Source organism: Oncorhynchus mykiss, chromosome 1 (assembly GCF_013265735.2).
Source record: "Oncorhynchus mykiss isolate Arlee chromosome 1, USDA_OmykA_1.1, whole genome shotgun sequence".
Classification (NCBI taxonomy): domain Eukaryota; kingdom Metazoa; phylum Chordata; class Actinopteri; order Salmoniformes; family Salmonidae; genus Oncorhynchus; species Oncorhynchus mykiss.
Window position 1 is genome coordinate 6,563,758 of NC_048565.1, and position 21,669 is coordinate 6,585,426.

General features: G+C 43.1%; 1 protein-coding gene across 4 annotated transcripts in view; it reads left to right on the forward strand.

The window, feature by feature from the left end:
* LOC110527749 (lisH domain-containing protein ARMC9) overlaps positions 1–21,669 on the forward strand; it is a 92,729-nt gene that overhangs the window by 4,691 nt on the left and 66,369 nt on the right. For 3 of the 4 annotated variants that reach the window (XR_005052837.1, XR_005052830.1, XM_036985001.1), the window contains exons 5-13: positions 2,260–2,415; positions 2,612–2,704; positions 6,056–6,080; positions 7,057–7,214; positions 8,994–9,092; positions 10,316–10,351; positions 13,671–13,705; positions 18,042–18,153; positions 18,751–18,843. Coding sequence is in view for 1 of the 4 variants with exons in the window: in XM_036985001.1 (XP_036840896.1) it covers positions 2,260–2,415; positions 2,612–2,704; positions 6,056–6,080; positions 7,057–7,214; positions 8,994–9,092; positions 10,316–10,351; positions 13,671–13,705; positions 18,042–18,153; positions 18,751–18,843 (807 nt within the window). In the remaining 3 variants the exon portion in view is untranslated. The remainder of the gene's footprint in view (positions 1–2,259; positions 2,416–2,611; positions 2,705–6,055; positions 6,081–7,056; positions 7,215–8,993; positions 9,093–10,315; positions 10,352–13,670; positions 13,706–18,041; positions 18,154–18,750; positions 18,844–21,669) is intronic. The other variant, XR_005052839.1, reaches the window with a different exon arrangement.

Genomic DNA, 21,669 nt, shown 5'->3' on the forward strand with positions numbered 1-21,669 from the left:
TACAACTTGATTGGAGTTCACCTGTGGTAAATTCAATTGGTTGGACATGATTTGGAAAGGCACACACACACAGCTCTCAAAGTTGACAGGGCATGTCAGAGCAAAAACCAAGCCATGAGGTTGAAGGAATTGTCCATAGAGCTCAGAGACAGGATTGTGTTAAGGCACATATCTGGGGAAGGGTACCAAAACATTTCTGCATTGAAGGTCCCCAAGAACACAGTGACCTCCATCATTCTTAAATGGTAGAACTTTGGAACCACCAAGACTCTTCCTAGAGCTGGCCGCCCGGCCAAACTGAGCAATCAGGGCAGAATGGCGTTGGTCAGGGAGGTGACTAAGAACCTCATGGTCACTATGACAGAGCTCCAGAGTTTCTCTGTGGAGATGAGAAGAACTTCCAGAAGGACAACCATCTCTGCAGCACTCCACCACTCAAGCCTCCATGGTAGAGTGGCCAGACGGAAGCCACTCCTCGGTAAAAGGCACATGACAGCCCGCTTGGAGTTTGCCAAAAGGCACCCAAATCACTCTCAGACCATGAGAAACCATATTTGTTGGTCTGATGAAACCACGATTGAACTCTTTGACCTGAATGCCAAGTCTGGAGGAAACCTGGCACCATCCCTACGGTGAAGCATGGTGGTGGTAACATCATGTTGTGGGGATGTTTTTCAGTGCCAAGGACTGGGAGACTAGGCAGAATCGAGGGAAAGATGAACGGAGAAAAGTCCAGAGAGATCCTTGATGAAAACCTGCTCCAGAGTGCTCAGGACCTCAGACTGTGGCGAAGGTTCACCTTCCAGCAAGTCAACAACCCTACGCACACAGCCGAGACAATGCAGGAGTGGCTTCGGGACAAGTCTCTGAATGTCGTTGAGTGGCCCAGCCAGAGCTCGGACTTGAACCCGAGCTAACATCTCTGGAGAGACCTGAAAATATCTGTGCAGTGACACTCCCCATCCAACCTTACAGAGCTTGAGAGGATCTGCAGAGAAGAATGGGAGATACTCACCAAATAAAGGTGTCCCAAGCTTGTAGCATCATACCCAAGAAGACTCCAGGCTGTAATAACTGCCAAAGGTGCTTCAACAAAGTACTGAGTAAAGGGTCTGAATACTTATGTAAATGTGATATTTTTATTTGTTTAAATTTTTTTTTATACATTTGCAACATTTCTGAAAAAATGTTTTTTGCTTTCTCATTATGGGGTATTGTGTGTAGATTTGTTGAGGCAAAGGGTCTGAATACTTTCCAAATGCACCGTATACAACAGTGATATGGGAGTACTCTCCTCCCATGTCAATACATGCAGAGCCTGTATACAACAAGAGTACTGCCCTCCCATGTCAATACATGCAGAGCCTGTATACAACAAGAGTACTGCCCTCCCATGTCAATACATGCAGAGCCTGTATACAACAAGAGTACTGCCCTCCCATGTCAATACATGCAGAGCCTGTATACAACAAGAGTACTGCCCTCCCATGTCAATACATGCAGAGCCTGTATACAACAAGAGTACTGCCCTCCCATGTCAATACATGCAGAGCCTGTATACAACAAGAGTACTGCCCTCCCATGTCAATACATGCAGAGCCTGTATACAACAAGAGTACTGCCCTCCCATGTCAATACATGCAGAGCCTGTATACAACAAGAGTACTGCCCTCCCATGTCAATACATGCAGAGCCTGTATACAACAAGAGTACTGCCCTCCCATGTCAATACATGCAGAGCCTGTATACAACAAGAGTACTGCCCTCCCATGTCAATACATGCAGAGCCTGTATACAACAAGAGTACTGCCCTCCCATGTCAATACATGCAGAGCCTGTATACAACAAGAGTACTGCCCTCCCATGTCAATACATGCAGAGCCTGTATACAACAAGAGTACTGCCCTCCCATGTCAATACATGCAGAGCCTGTATACAACAAGAGTACTGCCCTCCCATGTCAATACATGCAGAGCCTGTATACAACAAGAGTACTGCCCTCCCATGTCAATACATACAGAGCCTGTATACAACAAGAGTACTGCCCTCCCATGTCAATACATGCAGAGCCTGTATACAACAAGTGTACTGCCCTCCCATGTCAATACATACAGAGCCTGTATACAACAAGAGTACTACCGTCCCATATCAATAGTCCAATAGTCTTAGCAATATTGTCTCCAGTTGGAGCAGCCCACTACTTTTAATTACCAAATCAATTCAATCAATTAATTTTGTATGAGCGTGTTTCTCCCACAGGACCGAGCAGACTTTGAGGTGAGGATCACTCACTTCAAGCACTACCTGGAGACGCGAGGGGCAGCACTCAGTCAGACCACTGAGTTCCTACCCTACTACGCCCTCCCCTTCGTGCCCAACCCTATGGTGCACCCCTCCTTCAGAGATCTCTTCCAGGTGACACCATTGTCCCTGAACGTACTCACATATACATGTCATATCAACATTAGCAGTATGTAACAACCAAAAAGCAATGAAGGGCGGGGCACTGATTGGGCACATGAATGAATGAATGAATGAATGAATGAATGAATGAATAAATGTGCTGTACTTCACTAACTACCCATGTTATGCTATGGTATGTTGTTATCAGGAGTCCTGGATTCCAGAGATGAAGCAAGAGCTGGAGAAGTTCCTGACTGTGACACTGAAAGTGTCCGACACGCCACGGCTCCTGTCGTTATATGTATCCTTTTGACAAGAATCATTAAATGTGACCCATATTCAGTTAAGCTGAGGTCACACCAGGAAGGGCAATCTGAGCAGCATTAAAAAAAAAATGTTTACAACATACGTTCACAGCATAAAATCATATAGTAAAACCTATATACACTAGTGGGGCGGCAGGTAGCCTAGTGGTTAGAGTCTTGGGCCAGTAGGTGGATCGAATCCCCTGAGCTGACAAGGTAAAAATCTGTTGTTCTGACCCTGAACAAGTCATTTAACCCACTGTGCCCCGGTAGGCCGTTATTGTAAATAAGAATTTGTTCTTAACTGACTTGCCTAGTTAAATAAAGGTTAAATAAATAAAATAGTGGCACCTTACGGGCGGGAAATCATTGGAAATTAATAATTTGATTGAATGCAATTCCCCTCTCCAACAAATATGTGTTTATCTGTTCAGATTTTTGGTCTCAGAATTGGCTTCCAAAATTCTCAGCTCCAGACGATAAAAAAAAAACTCCCCAAAAAAGTCCTGGTCAGTTCCTGGATGGGAGACCAGATGCTGCTGGAAGTGGTGTTGGTGGGCCAGTAGGAGGCACTCTTTCCTCTGGTCTAAAAAATATCCCAATTCCCCAGGGCAGTGATTGGGGACACTGCCCTGTGTAGGGTGTAGTCTTTCGGATGGGACGTTAAACGGGTGTCCTGACTCTCTGGGGTCATTAAAGATCCCATGTCTCTTATCGTAAGAGTAGGGGTGTTAACCTCGGTGTCTTGGCTAAATTCCCAATCTGGCCCTCAAACCATCATGGTCACCTAATAATCCCCAGTTTACAATTGGCTCATTCATCTCCCTCCTCTACCCTGTAACTATTCCCCAGGTCGTTGCTGCAAATGAGAACGTGTTCTCAGTCAATTTACCTGGTAAAATAACGGATAAATAAATAAATAAAAGAATCCCAGAAATATGTTGAGCATGTTTGCAATCCACATTGTTCTAAGTAGGCTAATTGCATGGCTTCAGTATAAAAACTATATAAAAAATGAACATAGGATTAACACTGATATAGGCCTAGTGTAAAATTATTTATGTCTGAGCTAAGCCAAACATGGTCAATAAGCATTCAACAATAAGCATGGTTGTCAATTCACTATTGATTAGACCTAAATCGAATTAAAATAAAAACGAAACAACAACTTGTTTTAAATAGGCTAAATGTTATAAATACAGTTACAGGCACCATAATTGCTCCCCGTTGCCGTGGGCATATAACGTTAGACCTAAGACAACGTAGAGTACGGAGGATTTTACGCACAGCTACAGCTTTCACAAGAGCTGGAAAAAATATCCAATATAAAGAGAAAGGGGGAAAGGTAAACAAACAAACAGGCAAATGTACAGTACATTTGGAAAGTATTCAGACCCCTGGACCTTTTTCACATTTTGTTACTTTACAGTTTTTTAGAAATTGTTGCAAATGTATTAAATACACTACTTTGTTGAAGTACCTTTGGCAGCGATTACAGATTATAGTCTTCTTGGGTAGGACGCTACAAGTTTGGCACATGTGTATTTGGGGAGTTTCTCCCATTCTTCCCTGCAGATCCTCTCATGATCTGTCAGGTTGGATGGGGAGCGTCGCTGCACAGCTATTTTCATGTCTCTCCAGAGATGTTCAATTCGGTTCAAGTCCGAGCTCTGGCTGGGCCACTCAATAACATTCAGAGACTTTGTCGTTGTCCCATTGGAAGCTGAACCTTCACCCCAGTCTGAAGTTCTGAGCGCTCTGGAGCAGGTTTTCATCAAGGATCTCTCTGTCCTTTGCTCCGTTCATCTTTCCCTCGATCCTGATCCTGATCCTGATCCTAGTCTCCCAGTCCTTGCCGCTGGGGCGGCAGCGTAGCCTAGTGGTTATTGCTTTAGACTCGTAACCGAAAAGTTGCAAGATCGAATCCCCGAGCTGACAAGGTACAAATCTGTCGTTTTGCCCCTGAACGAGGCAGATAACCCACTGTTCCTAGGCCGTCATTGAAAATAAGAATTTGTTTTTAAAGACATACCTACATTATTTCCAACCCTCCCACCTCAGCTCAAGTGAGCTGATGTTAGACAGCTAAATGACCAACCTTGGCGTAAGAGGTGGGAAAATGCCTGTGTCAGTTTTTTTAAATGACAAAATTGACCACTAACTTTCGTTCGATACTTTCGACTCCTCATAGTCTGAGAATAGAGTTTTTACAGTCAGTGCACAACAACGATTTATTTCAGTCTCAAACGACCATTATCAGGGCATTGTACTTAGTTTCCTCCTAAACAGAGGAACTGAGGTGTTAACCAACAGTTGTTCAAGTAGTAACGCTCTATTCTCACTCTGCCCAAGTAGCCATTGGCCAGTTTCCTAAGGTTCTCTGTATTCAAAGAATGCTTTTACCATCCTTAGTTACAGAGATGGCTTAGAAACGTTTGAGGCATCAGTGAATGCTAAGTGGAAGTCCTGTAGCGTATTCTAGAGAGAGAAAAGGACTCAACAAAAAAATAAGAAATTAGTAAGTGGGGGGGGAACAAAACCTGAGAATGACTCTCTGATTCAAGCCACTCCAAATACAGCTAGCTCTTGCTCTCATCTGCGAAGCGTATTCAAGACTCCAATAAAAAGCTTTAATTTCAGCCACTAAAGTGACGGTTAAGATTCAGGCAATCATTCGACTGTATACCATCCAGCAACCTCCCCAAGCATTATGTCGATTTTGATATTGTGAAAGCCGGGCTATTGTTCGAGTGCAAAAAAACCCCATCTGATCCCGCCTCTGACCCTTATAATGGTGTAGGGGCAAGTAAGTGAGAGAATTGGATAAGGCGATGACATCAGAACAACTGTAGCTTTCATATGAAAACACAACGGATAGATTTTCCTTTCTCGTCCATTCACGTCATTAAACCTTTACCTTTATTAACCCCCCCCGCCGTGAAAATCCTTCAGGATTATAATATTATCATAATATTTATGGAGCCCAGCCTTTACCCAACAGTCAAGACGACAAAGCTTGTTTACTGTCTGCGTGGGAGTTCCTCCTCTCCGCTGTTCCGGCCTGATGGACATTAGTACTGGTAGTGTTTACCAACCAATGTTGCCTTTAAAAAAAACTGTTCTACCTTTTTTTTCCTGCTTGTGATGCGTACCTTTTAACAAACACTGAAAGGCGGCCGTCATTTCACTTGCAAAGACAAACACCTGTCAGATATAACGAGGCAGTATATCCTTTGCAAATGTTGAAAATGTCTCAGTAATGTGATAGACTGTTGTCTCTGCTGCCGCACGGCAAGCGATACCGAATACGATCGTGTATTGTTTCTTTGACGTGGGTGTTAACGCAGAAGGATGGCGGAAGGAACACCAAAGGTGATTGTACCCATAGAAATATAATATATGCTTTCCATTCTATTGTCATTCTATTTCCATCATTGTCCTTCTCCAGTCTTTTTCTAAAGAGCATGTTATTATTATTATTTTTTTTTAACATCAGATAGACTTTCATACCTGTCACTGTCTAAACACGTATGTGGAATTCTTTCACTTCTTTCACTTGACAAAATACCCTACTGTAGACTGTGCCGAATGAGCATCATGAGTCATCATACATACTACACGATTCCTTGTGTTGTGACTTATCCTTGAGTAAACGTGGTATACACACATCTCAATATTGAAGGTTAGAGCCAATGACGGACACATACTGATGCTGCAAATGCATGAGTTAATACTGTAACCTAAATGCATGTCAGCCAGTACAGTTGCCAGGGTAATTTTGGATTGTTATCAACTGATGATGGAATTGCCATGGTAATATGGAATTTGCATTGACATTTTTGAAATGTCAGCTAAATTGACTGTTGATGAACCACAAATTGAACCCTGGGCCGATTGCACTAGCTATGTGAAAGTTCAAACTAAGCCTAGTTATACACCTAGTTATACACATAAGTGTGTGCTTACTAAATATAGATGTATATTATATAGAATACTTTACTATAGTCAACCATTTTGTTTTCCCCCGATGGTTTATACAGTGTTAGCTAGCTCACTGAACTAGCTAGCTAGCTTATTAACTGTCTGGTTAACAAGGTGATTGAGGTATTCTTCTGGTTATTGATTAGCTATCACAGACGTAGGTTATTACTGACTTGCTGCTGTGCTTCATGGCCTCCAGTCCATTCATCATGGCCTCATTGACTTGAATGGTGATTCCCATTCTAGTCATTCTACTGCTATGGGACTTAAATAATTGCTAGATGTTTGTGTGCTTATGTGTGTGACTGTTTTGATTCTATTTTTGTGTTTGTTTGTGTGTGTGTGTGTGTTCTATATGTGTTTACAGACACCATACAGCAGCTGCAGCTGCAGCTGGCCGAAGCAGAGAAGAGGACCAGCAGCTACATGAGGAGGTTCAATAAGATGCAGGCCGATCACCACAACCTGATAGGAGTCACTGCCGAGCTGGTGGACTCTCTGGAGGCTACAGTCAGTGGGAAAATGGTAGGGCCTAACATGTACAAGTTATATTAGCCTGGTCCCAGATCTGTCAACAATGTTTACATACTGTTTTACCCACTTTATACTGTATTCTAGTCATGGCTCATCCTATTTAACTACTGCTGTACACACCTTTTCTATTCATATACTGTTCATACACACCATGTATACACTGAGTGTACAAAACATTAAGAACACCTTCCTAATATTGAGTTGCTTAAAAATCCTTCTTTAACCCGTCTCCTCCCCTTTCATCTATACTGATTTGAAGTGAATTTAACATGTGACATCAATTAAGGGATCATAGCTTTCACCTGGATTCACCTGGTCAGTCTATGTCATGGACAGAGCAGGTGTTCCTAATGTTTTGTACACTCTGTGTGTATATATTGATATATATATATATATATATATATATATATATATATATATATATATATATATATATATATATATATATATATATATATATATATATTACGGACGCTGACATTGCTCGTTCTGATATTTCTTAATATCTTGTTTTGTACTTTTTGGGATTATGTGTGTATTATTGTATTGCTAGATATTACTGCACTCACTGTTGGAGTTAGAATAGAAACACAAGCATTTAGTTACACCTGTGATAACGTCTGAAAATCTGTGTATGCAAAAAATCACCTTGGATTCGATTTCAACTTGAGGGGGGGGGGGGGGGGGGCGAATCCCAGTTTGTTTGCCTGTTTAGCATGACAATGAGTGGCATGATAGCACCGACAGACTGTTACCCAGGCTACAGATACAACAATCCCTTTGAAACAGGCATCACGCAACACACATGATTCCTTAGTGATTTAGTCCACGATCAGCTCCTTTGTCTTGCTTACGTTGAGGGAGGAGTTGTTGTCCTGGCACCCCACTGCCAGGTCACACTGACCTCCTCCCTAAAGGTTGTCTCGTCGTCGCTAGTGATACGGCCAACCATCGTTGTGTCATCAGCAAACTTAATGATGGTGTTGGAGTCGTGGGTGAACAGGGAGTACAGAAGGGGACTAAGCACGCACACCTGATGAGCCACCGTGTTGAGGGACTGGCGAAATGTCCCCACTTGTCCGAGTTTTCCTTGTTTTACAATCCTTGTTGGGACCAAACAATTGATTCCCATTCAAAATTATATTTTCCATAACCCCTAACCACAAACCCTAAAATAGCCTTTTTCCTTGTTGGGACTGGCGAAATGTCCCCATTTGTCTGAATTTTCCTTGTTTTACTATCCTTGTGAGGTCTTTGGTCCCCGCAAGGATAATAAAACCAAACACACACACACACACACACACACACACACACGCAAACAGTATAATAGCACCATTTTACATCGTGATGACTGATTTTAGGCTACACTCACAACATACACAAAAATAGCAAGCCCTTCCTCCCCCTTCCTTCCTCCCTCTTCCTCCCTCCCCCTTCCTCTCTCCCTCCCCCTCCCTCCCTCCCTCCCTCTTCCTCCCTCCTCCCTCCCTCCCTCCCCCTTCCTCCCTCCCCCTTCCTCTCTCCCTCCCCGTTCCTCTCTCCCTCCCCCTTCCTCTCTCCCTCCCCCTTCCTCCCTCCCCCTTCCTCTCTCCCCCTTCCTCTCTCCCCCTTCCTCCCTCCCCCTTCCTCTCTCCCCCTTCCTCTCTCCCTCCCCCTCCCTCTCCCTCCCTCCCTCTTCCTCTCCCTCCCTCCCTCCCCCTTCCTCTCTCTCCCTCCCTCCCTCCTCTCAGAGCTCAGTTGGGATGTTCTGATGCTGTTGTGTTTTTGCAGATCTCCCCAGAATACCTCCAGAGTATGTGTGTGCGTCTCTTCAGTAGCCAGCTGAGGCAGAGTGCGGCGCAGAGCATCGACTTCACCAGGCCTGGCACTGTGAGTGACAACACACACCGCCCTTCACTGATGAGGAAACACTCCATTTCCCATGAGCACTGTAGAGCCGTTTTTAGTAGAAGAAGAAACATTTTATGGGGAAAGGTAGTGTACTTTCTACAGTATAGCCTCTCCACTTTCTCCTGAGCGAATTACTTTCTAATGCATTTCTCTACACCCGCAATAACATCTGCTAAGCACGTGTATGATGACCAATAAAATTAGATTTATTTTTTATTTTTATTATTTTACACTTGACATAGCATTATGTAGCAAAACATTATATTTCTTTAGCCTCACGTTGGTAGGACTAAAGGTTAACCAAGTAGGAAAGTTAGAACCCAATTATATAATACTGTATTTCCAGTGCATAAACCTGACTTTGTTGTTACGTTTTCACAACAGTTTGCTGTTAATATAGCAGCACTCCTCAGTCTGAGACTTATTCCGAGTTTCTCAAGGACGTCACCCCCCAAAAACAGAACACGCACAAGCACACCCCACAGCTTGAATCTAAAATCTGAGCGAGATGATAACGTCCTTTACGTAATATACTGTAACGTTATGTAGTATGCTGTACTGATGCAGAAGGTTGATACGATATACTGTAACGTTATGTAGTATGCTGTACTGATGCAGAAGGTTGATACGAAAGTGCCATGTCATTGGGAGGTTTTAACAGAATGACTCATTCCGTTGACTCGGCACCAAAATGTACTGTACCCACTCCAGCCAAAGGCTCTGTCACTCCACTTGTCAACGTGGGTGCCTGCGTGGTAGTGTACTGTACGTATCTGCACGACATACATAGGGTACATCACATGTGTATGTGTTCGCCGAGGTCCACTAGGCAATTGTTGTGTTTCTGAAAGAAGGAACAAAAAAAAAAAACTAGTTTGTTCTATGTTTGGTGGTCTGGCTGATGTGTTCTGATGATACCCTCTACTCTCATATCATTGAAATGGACCTATACAGTACATCCAATCCAATAGATCCGTTTCCTCACGTTCAATGTTGTCCTGACCACATCCCTGATGTGCTTCTTCATTTTGGTTTGAACTGGCCTAGTTTAGTGTATCTGTTAGCTTGTGTGTTTTTTGACTTCTTCAATTCAACTGCTTCTTTTCTTTTCTTTGTGTGTGTGTGTGTGTGTGTGTGTGTGTGTGTGTGTGTGTGTGTGTGTGTGTGTGTGTATGTTTCTGTGTGATTGTCTGTCCACGAAGGGATATTACTCTATGAGTCCTTATGATGACGGATATGTAAGTTTTACTGAAGTTTTCATCCATTTTGTGCTGTCATCCCCCCCCCCGTTCTCCCGTCTTGCTCGCACCTTGCCTTGTCGGTCTATCTCTCCCTCTCTCCACCTCTCCACCTCTCTTCCTCTCCCCTATACCTTTACATGGCTCCTTGTATTGACCCAGTATTCCAGTGTTTTTTCTCTACTTCTCATTAGATTCGTTTAATGGGATGTTTGTCCTTGTTTCGCGTAAGAATGGGTCCCTTTTTGTCTGGCGAGGATGCAGCTTGTTTGGTGAAATACCTCTGTGGTTTTAGCCAGCGACTTCATTAAGCATCCACTTGTTCCCCGTCCATAGATTGCCATCATCTCATCTCTCTGTCGGCTATACCGGCAGGAAGGTAATTTGCCACTTGTACGTATGACAACATCGATCTCAGCCCTCTCTGTTTCTTTTTATACAAGTCCCAACATAATGTTCCCTCAAAAATAATTCGGCACTGAGCAAATTTCAGGTCTGCTGCAAAATTCCCAGTGTGTGTTTACTGTGAACACTGAGGCTGTACCTGCTTTAAGTTACAGTTTTACTGTGAACACTGAGGCTGTACCTGCTTTAAGTTACAGTTTTACTGTGAATACTGAGGCTGTACCTGCTTTAAGTTACAGTTTTACTGTGAACACTGAGGCTGTACCTGCTTTAAGTTACAGTTTTACTGTGAACACTGAGGCTGTACCTGCTTTAAGTTACAGTTTTACTGTGAACACTGAGGCTGTACCTGCTTTAAGTTACAGTTTTACTGTGAACACTGAGGCTCTACCTTGTCCTTCAGACAAGGAGGTGACTGAAAACGTCGTTGTGTTGTTTAATGCTAGAAACCACTTTACAAAATAAAATGCATCATTATTCCCATACCATTATTACAGAGAAAGACACATTATGCTACCCTCTGCCTATTGGCTACTTAGTTTATTCAAGCCTGTTTCAAAATACAACACTGCCCCTTTTAAGACAAAACATATATATATATATTTACCTGCCTCGCTTTTCAAAGATGTCGTTTTGTGCTCTTGTAGGAAGCAATCACTCCCCTATTGCTGACTACAAATGATCTATAACTGAGCTAATAACTCACTAACGAGCAAAGGACATTAACAAAATGTGCACACGTGGCTACATGCAGCTCTCAGCTTTGATCTCGAAACAAGCGCGTCTACCCACAACCACTCATGCTGTAAACACAGTCCAGTTCAAAGTGAATGGTACAGATCCATATATGAAAATTGTCTATTTGCATATAGGCCTACTGCAGGTCTGGTTTGTTATGCCACACCGGTCTGTGTAGAGTATAGAGTGCGGGCTGAGTCGTGTGTGTCAATGCCGTAGAATCCTACTCTGAAGCGTTCTGCCTTCTACAAAATCTTTTGCATAGTTCGTTTTGTCTTGGTGTGTTGCATTGAAAGTGGCTAATATTGTATTGGTTCGATCACAATTGCCACTGTAAAGAGAATTGATAGTGTTAACTAACAGGGGAAAACTCTGGAAAGTTGAGTGAGGTTTCATTTCTTGCTTCTCTCCATGGGCTGATATTTCTGCTGTGCCGCAGCTTAGAGGGAACATTGGTCCCAACTGACCTATGAGAATTAAAGAAGAATGATGATACCAGTTCACTTCTTATTTTAAGCACTTTTCCCATGCAGGAGTGCAAAACCAGATAGGGAAAAGTAGCAGAAAAACGTCTGAACTATTAAAAAAAATTATATATTTAAAAAAGGAAATTAAAAAAGCAGAGAATTGCATAATAGCCTTCAACTGGAACTTACGTTTTTAAGCTATTGTTGATTTCCAGTTAGGGTCAACCTCTTCCACAGCCACACAGAGAATGACTTTGTTCTCCATTGGAATGCAACACCATAATTGCGGTGTAATTATCGTAGTCTTCTCCCATTTAATATAGATGGCTCTCAAAAGATTTCACTGTGTCTACCTGCCTAATGGGGAGAAACTAAAACTCAGACAGTCCACCCAAATACCTTGAATTATATTAGGATGCACATATTAAACCTACTTGTCAAATAGTAAGTGCAACAATGGCTTATTATGGGTCTTCTCCATTAGGCATAACAAAGAGATACGACGTTAAAGATGCTACATGAACTGTTTCTGCAATCTGTGTGTGGGAATTTAATTCCACTGTCTGCAATATTATTTTAGATATACCATTTAAACATTGTTTTTTTATTTTAAAAACAAGAACCTTTCGTCAGTCAATGACCTCCATTTTAATAGGCTGTACAAGGCCAAAAGGAAGAGGAATATCGACGAAAATTGATAGTCTTCTTGCCTTTTTTTGAAAATACTCCTGTCCCATTCTAAGTAACCACATTGCATGTTCTGGCCTAAAGTTCCTGTCGTCCTTTTTCAGTTCGGGTTTTGGGGCAATTAAACTAACAGAGGCGAATTCATGGGAAAGGCTAATCTCCTTAACATTCCTATATCTCAATGTCCTCTCTGGTGGAAGTTGCTGTAGGAGACTGGTCACAGTAAATCCTCTGTCAAATGTCACAGGCTGAACATGACATAAACACCTGCCAGCCCTTCATGCATTTATGGGAACAGACATTTTTTTGGAAAGTAGAATCCAAGACAAGTCTTTCTCCCAATCACGTTCTAGCTACACCAACGGCAGAAATGATATGGGTCACCTCACTGACCTTTTCCTCAAGCTGATCATCCAGTTTTGAGGTTGGATTTCAGTTGGAAACACACTAATTAGTACTTTGAAACCTCAGCCGAAGCCTTAGCTTTAGGTCTGTTTCCGTCCACAGCTCTCTTACAATACCAGGCCTATAGGACAGGTGCAGCAATTCTTGAAACACGAAAGGAATTGGTTGCTGCTCACTACTAACACCTCGCCCCTTTGTTGTTCCTCCTTGCTCATTGGATTGGACAGTGTCCCTGTCACTCATTGCATGGGCACTGTTGCCGTAGGTTACGCCCAGGGATTGTGCATGTGACAAAACCCATAACCTGCACACGCATGAACCCCTGCCCGTCCGTTAGCACATCAGTTAACCTAACTTAGCCACCGTTGTTTTAGGAGGACGAGGGAAACTTGGGTAAGTATGAGACAGCTGAGCAAGAACATGCCTCTTCTGCTGGACACGGACAAACCCCCTATGTTTTGGCATCTTTTCTATGTCAAAAGATGATCAATTAAAAACACAAAACAAGTGACTCTAAATATGTCAGTAATCTCAGTGTCACTGGGATGGTGTTGTGGGTGAAATGTTAAAATACTACAATTTGCTCTAATACTACAATTTGTCTTTCTCTCTCCCAGGCTTCCTCATTGCTACGAGCGTCTATTGTACCTCAGTAAGTCCCCTCATTGAGTTGTTCTGTGGAACCTGCTGGGGGAAAATGTCATATTGAAAAAAAGCACTTAATAAATGTTAAAAATGGCACACAGTGTGCAGGAGTCCCATTACATTACCTTAGATTACATTACTTTACATGACCTTAGATTACATTACTTTACATTACCTTAGATTACATTGCCTTAGATTACATTACCTTAGATTACATTACTTTACATTGCCTTAGATTACTTTACCTTAGATTACATTACTTTACATTACCTTAGATTACATTACTTTACATTACCTTAGATTACTTTACCTTAGATTACATTACTTTACATTGCATTACCTTAGATTACATTGCCTTACCTTAGTCTACATTACTACATTACATTACCTTAGATTACATTACCTTAGATTACATTGGGGGCGGCACGTAGCCTAGTGGTTAGAGCGTTGTACTAGTAACCGGAAGATTGCAAGATCGAATCCCCGAGTTGACAAGGTAAAAATCTGTTCCTAGACCGTCAACCCACTGTTCCTATGCCGTCATTGAAAATAAGAATTTGTTCTTAACTGACTTGCCTAGTTAAATAAAGGTAAAATAAAAAAATAAAACATTACCTTAGATTACATGACCTTGCCTTAGATTACATTACATTACATCGCTTTAGATAAACTTCTTAGTTTAATATGGGCTCACTGGTATATTTAATTCCATAAGACATTAACTGATTTACCATCACAGTGAACTGTCCTTAGTTTACTATGACCTGGGATTTACCATCACAGTGAACTGTCCTTAGTTTTCTATCACCTGGGATTTACCATCACAGTGAACTGTCCTTAGTTTACTATGACCTGAGATTTACCATCACAGTGAACTGTCCTTAGTTTACTATGACCTGAGATTTACCATCACAGTGAACTGTCCTTAGTTTACTATCACCTGGGATTTACCATCACAGTGAACTGTCCTTAGTTTACTATCACCTGGGATTTACCATCACAGTGAACTGTCCTTAGTTTTCTATCACCAGGGATTTACCATCACAGTGAACTGTCCTTAGTTTACTATGACCTGAGATTTACCATCACAGTGAACTGTCCTTAGTTTACTATCACCTGGGATTTACCATCACAGTGAACTGTCCTTAGTTTACTATGACCTGGGATTTACCATCACAGTGAACTGTCCTTAGTTTACTATCACCTGGGATTTACCATCACAGTGAACTGTCCTTAGTTTACTATCACCTGGGATTTATCATCACAGTGAACTGTCCTTAGTTTACTATCACCTGGGATTTACCATCACAGTGAACTGTCCTTAGTTTACTATCACCTGGGATTTACCATCACAGTGAACTGTCCTTAGTTTACTATCACCTGGGATTTACCATCACAGTGAACTGTCCTTAGTTTACTATCACCTGGGATTTACCATCACAGTGAACTGTCCTTAGTTTACTATCACCTGGGATTTACCATCACAGTGAACTGTCCTTAGTTTACTATCACCTGGGATTTACCATCACAGTGAACTGTCCTTAGTTTACTATCACCTGGGATTTACCATCACAGTGAACTGTCCTTAGTTTACTATCACCTGGGATTTACCATCACAGTGAACTGTCCTTAGTTTACTATGACCTGAGATTTACCATCACAGTGAACTGTCCTTAGTTTACTATGACCTGAGATTTACCATCACAGTGAACTGTCCTTAGTTTACTATGACCTGAGATTTACCATCACAGTGAACTGTCCTTAGTTTACTATCACCTGGGATTTATCATCACAGTGAACTGTCCTTAGTTTACTATGACCTGAGATTTATCATCACAGTGAACTGTCCTTAGTTTACTATCACCTGGGATTTACCATCACAGTGAACTGTCCTTAGTTTACTATCACCTGGGATTTACCATCACAGTGAACTGTCCTTAGTTTACTATCACCTGGGATTTACCATCACAGTGAACTGTCCTTAGTTTACTATCACCTGGGATTTACCATCACAGTGAACTGGCAGGTCCTACAAGCCCTAGATTTGTCTCACCTGGACTACTGTGGACTAGGTTCCACAAAGAGGGGCTAAGGAAAATTACTATTTTTCCTGAACGAGGCAGCACGGCCGGACCTTAGATGTACACGGAGATATGCATGTCAATCTCTCCTGGCTCAAAGTAGAGGAGAGATTGTTGACTTCATCACTACTTCTTTTTGTGAGAGGGATTGACATGTTGAATGCACCGAGGTGTCTGTTTGAACTACTGGCACACAGCTCAGACACCCATACATACCCCCACACAAGACATGACACCAGAGGTCTCTTCACAGTCCCCAAGTCCAGAACAGACCAGAACAGAGGGGCAACATTACTACATAGAGCCATGACTACATGGAACTCTATTCCACAGTACTACATAGAGCCATGACTACATGGAACTCTATTCCACAGTACTACATAGAGCCATGACTACATGGAACTCTATTCCACAGTACTACATAGAGCCATGACTACATGGAACTCTATTCTACATCAAGTAACTGATGCAAGAAGTAGAATCAGATTTAAAAACAGATAAAAATACACCTTATGAAACAGCAGGGACTGTGAAGAGACACACACACACACAGGCACAGACACACACATACACACACACGCACGATAACATACTGTATACACTGTACACACATGGATTTTGTGTTGTAGATACACTATATATACAAAAGTATGTGGACACCCCTTCGAATTAGTGGATTCTGGGCTATTTCAGCCACACCCGTTGCTGACAGGTGTATAAAATTGAGCACACCACCATGTAATCATTGGCAGTAGAATGGCCTTACTGAAGAGCACAGTGACTTTCAACGTGGCATCGTCATAGGATGACATCTTTCCAACAAGTCAGTTCGTCAAATTTCTGCCCTGCTAGAGCTGCCCCGGTCAACTGTAAGTGCTGTTATTGTGAAGTGGATATGTCTAGGAGCAACAACGGCTCAGCCGCGAAGTGGTAGGCCACACACGATCACAGAACGGGACCGCCAAGTGCTAAAGCGCGTAAAAAATTGTCTGTCCTCGGTTGCAACACTCACTACCGAATTCCAAACTGCCTCTGGAAGCAACATCAGCACCAATAATTGTTCATCGGGAGCTTAATGAAATAAGTTTCCATGGCCAAGCAGTCACACACAAGCCTAAGATCACCGTGCGCAATGCCAAGCGTCGGCTGGAGTGGTTTAAAGCTCGTCGCCATTGGACTCAAGAACAGTGGAAATGAGTTCTCTGGAGTGATGAATGACTCTTCACCATCTTGCAGTCCGACGGACAAATCTGGGTTTGGCGGATGTGAGGAGAATGCTACCTGCCCGCATAAATAGTGACAACTGTAAAGTTTGGTGGAGGAGGAATAATGGTCTGGGGCTGTGTTTCCAACGTAGTGACAACAGTTTGGGAAAGGTCGTTTCCTGTTTCAGCATGACAATGCCCTCGTGCAAAAATCAAGGTTCACACAGAAATGGTTTGTCGAGGTCTGTTTCGAAGAACTTGTCTGGCCTGCACAAAGCCCTGACCTCAACCCCATCGAACACCTTTGTGATGAATTGGAACGCAGACTGCGAGCCAGGCCTAACCACCTAACCAATCGCCCAACATCAGTGTCCGAAGTCACTAATGCTATTGTGGCTGAATAGAAGCAAGTCCCCACAGCAATTTCCCAACATCTAGTGGAAAGCCTTCCCAGAAGAGTGAAGGCTGTTATAGTAGCAAAGTGGGGACCAACTCCATATTAATGCCCATGATTTTGTAGTGAGATGTTTGACAAGCAGGTGTCCACATACTTTTGGTCATTTATTGTATGTAGTTGTAAGAGTAGTGGTCTGAGGGCACACACTTAATGTGTTGTGAATTCTGTTGGGTAATGTAATGCAATGTTTTTAATTGTATACAACTGCCTTAATGTTGCTTAACCCCAGGCAGAATAGCTGCTGCCTTGGCAGGAACTAATGGGGATCCATAATAAACCCCAGGAAGGGTAGCTGCTGCCTTGGCAGGAACTAATGGGGATCCATAATAAACCCCAGGAAGAGTAGCTGCTGCCTTGACAGGAACTAATGGGGATCCATAATAAACCCCAGGAAGAGTAGCTGCTGCCTTGACAGGAACTAATGGGGATCCACAATAAACCCCAGGAAGAGTAGCTGCTGCCTTGGCAGGAACTAATGGGGATCCATAATAAACCCCAGGAAGAGTAGCTGCTGCCTTGGCAGGAACTAATGGGAATCCAAAATAAATACAAACTACAGCAGATAGTTTGTGAAAAACACCCACCATCTCCCCTATACAGGAGGCCTAAGGAGGTGCCACTGCTGCCCTCTCTGGACTATGACAAGCTGAAGAGAGACTTGCTGGGGGGATCAGACAGACTCAAGGCCCTGCTGCTCCAGGCCCTGTGCTGGGTCAGTCAGACAGCCTGGACATGCCTAGGCCTACTGCTACTGCTCTGTCTCTATGTGTCTCTATGTCTCTGTCTCTATGTGTCTCTGTCTCAATGTCTCTGTCTCTTTGTCTCTGTCTCTATGTCTCTGTGTCTGTCTCTCTGTGTCTATGTCGCTGTCTCTTTGTCTCTGTCTCTATGTGTCTCTGTTTCTCTGTCTCTTTGTCTCTGTCTCCATGTGTCTCTGTTCCTCTGTCTCTTTGTCTCTGTCTCCATGTGTCTCTCTGTCTATGTTTCTATGTCTCTATGTATCTGTGTATATCTGTCTCTGTGTCTCTGTCTCATTGTCTCTATCTGTCTATGTCTATGTATATCTGTCTCTGTGTCTTTGTGTCTCTCCACCTCTCTTTCTCTGTGTCTCCCTTTCACTCTGTGTCTCTCTCTCTCTCTCTGTGCCTGTCTGTCTCTGTGCATCGATGACTCTCTGTCTCTGTGTCTCTGTGTCTCTAGGTCTCTGTGCCTGTCTGCTGGTCTGTCTGCCTACCTGCCTGTCTATTTGTCTGTTTTCCAGTCTGTCTGCCTGTCTGTGTCATCACCTTGTGTGTTCTCCTATCCCCAGAGACTGACCCGTTCTCTCCAAGGTGAGCAGAGGGACACGGTACTGCAGGCCTACGTCAGCAACGACCTCCTGGATTGCCACAGCACCAGACAGGTGGGTTAACATTAGAAGCCTTCTCCCTAAGTTTGTTTTATTCACTGCTTTAGCACAGTCCGCCAACCTGGATGTCCTAGCCTTGTCTGAAACCTGGTTTAGGAAGGCCACCAAAAATCCTGAAATTTCCATCCCTAACTATACAATTTTCCTACAAGATAGGACTGCCAAAGGGGACGGAGTTAGCCCGCATACTATCCAGGTCTGTGCCCAAACAATTCGAGCTTCTACTTTTAAAAATCCACCTTTCCAGAAGCAAGTCTCTCACTGTTGCCGCTTGTTATAGACCCCCCTCGGCCCCCAGTTATGCCCTGGACACCATATGTGAATTGATCGCCCCCCACCTATCTTCAGAGTTTGTACTGTTAGGTTACCTAAACTGGGACTTGCTTAACATCCCGGACATTCTACAATCTTAGCTAGATGCCCTTAATCTCACACAAATCATCAAGGAACCTACCAGGTACAACCCTAAATCCGTAACCATGGGCACCCTCTTAGATATCATCCTGACCAACCTGCCCTCTAAATACACCTCTGCTGTCTTCAACTAGGATCTCAGAGATCACTGCCTCATTGCCTGCGAGGGTACTGGGTCATTGGTCAAACAACCATCCCTCATCACTGTCAAACGCTCCCTAAAACACTTCGGCGAGCAGGCCTTTCTAATTGACTTGGCACAGGTATCCTGGAAGGATATTGACCTCATCCCGTCAGTAGAGGATGCCTGGTTGCTCTTCAAAATGTAAATAAACATGCCCCGTACAAAAAAATGTAGAACTAAGAACAGATATAGTCCTTGGTTCACCCCAGATTTAACTGCCCTTGACCAGCACAAAAGCCTCCACTCATGCCGCCAAACATACCCTCGTAAAACTGACTATCCTACCGATCCTTGACTTCGGCAATGTCATTTACAAAATAGGCCCCAACACGCAAACTGGATGTAGTCTATCACAGTGCCATCCGTTTTGTCACCAACGCCCACCACTGCGACCTGTAGCATTTCGCTACACTCGCATTAACATCTGCTAACCATGTGTATGTGACAAATAAAATTTGATTTGATTTGTATGCTCTCGTTGGCTGGCCATCGCTTCATATTCGTTGCCAAACCCACTGGCTCCAGGTCATCTATAAGTCTTTGCTAGGTAAAACCCTGCCTTATCTCATCTCACTGGTCAACATAGCAGCACCCACCCGTAGCATGTGCTCCAGCAGGTATATTTCACTGGTCATCCCCAAAGCCAATTCCTACTTTGGCTGCCTTTCCTTCCAGTTTTCTGCTGCCAATGACTGGAACGAATTACAAAAATCACTGAAGCATTAGTCTTATATCTCCCCCAGAGCAGCTCACCGATCACTATACCTGTACACAGCCCATCTGTAAATAGCACACCAGACTACCTCATCCCCATATTATTACTTACCCTCTTGCTCTTTTGCACCCCAGTATCTCTACTTGCACATCATCATCTGCACATCCATCAACACAGTGTTAATGCTAAATTGTAATTATTTTAACCTCCATGGCCTGTTTATTGCCTTACCTCCCTACTCTTCTACATTTGCACGCACTGTACATAGATTTTTATAATTTTATTTTTTATTGTGTTATTGACTGTACATTTGTTCATGTGTAACTCTGTGTTGTTGTTTTTGTCGCACTGCTTTGCTTTATCTTGGCCAGGTCGCAGTTGTAAATGAGAACTTGTTCTCAACTGGTCTACCTGGTTAAATAAAGGTGAAATAAAAATATAATTAAAACAGGCAGGGTGGTGTTGGGTGAAATTGCCACTTGACACTGATCTTGGGTCAGTTTAGCATTTTCCCCAATAATGGTGAATGTTAGATGGAGAAACTGATCCTAGATCTGTACCTATGGGAAAACTTCAGCTCGGCACTTACAGGGTGGCATCTGGTACAACCATGAGGTAACCATTAGACATATTATCTAACAGAACCATAGGGGCTTTGTCACGATTCTCTCCTCCCCAAAGTGGGCACTCGTTCACTTCCCCCTTAAGGGTGTGAAGCATTGCTAAGTGCACTCTTCAAAGAGAAGAATCTGAATTAGGCCTTTTTGTTTCATTTAATGGATCTCTTGAATGGCTAAAGATACTACTCACAGGCTTTCACAGGTTCTAAATGTTGGGATGATTTCATATTGGAAATGGTGGTAGGTCATGAACTCTTTTTGGTAAGGCCAAAGTTCACCAGCCTCTCTCAAGTAGGCTAGATACCACATTTAATTTGACAGTAGTAATGTGCCGGTTTAAAATGTCTCTCTCTCTCTCTCTCTCTGTCTCTCTGTCTCTCTGTCTCTCTCTGTCTCTCTCTCTGTCTCTCTGTCTCTGTCTCTCTGTCTCTGTCTCTCTTTCTCTCTCTCTCTCTCTCTCTCTCTCTCTCTCTCTCTGTCTCTCTCTCTCTCTCTCTTTTTCTCTCTCTCTCTTCTCTCTCTCTCCCTCCCTCCCTCCTGGTAAGAAAGACAATCAATTGAACATCTCACTGTCTTCAGTAAACATGCTATCTTCATCTCATTATTTAAACTTTTTACGAAACAGCCTCAACCTCCGATTCAGTGCCAGTAGTTCCGTTTTTCCTCCTGGCTTCTAGAATTACCACACTAGGGAAGGAGGGCCCCTGTTTCATTGGTCCTACGATTCACTGGTTCGTTAGAAGATGGTTTGCCCAGCACTCCATCACTCTCCCTCTTGGTCAAAAAGCCCTTACACAGCCTGGAGGTGTGTTTTCGGTCATTGTCCTGTTGAAAAACAAATGTTTGTCGCACTTAGCGCCCACCAGATGGGATGGCGTATCGCTGCA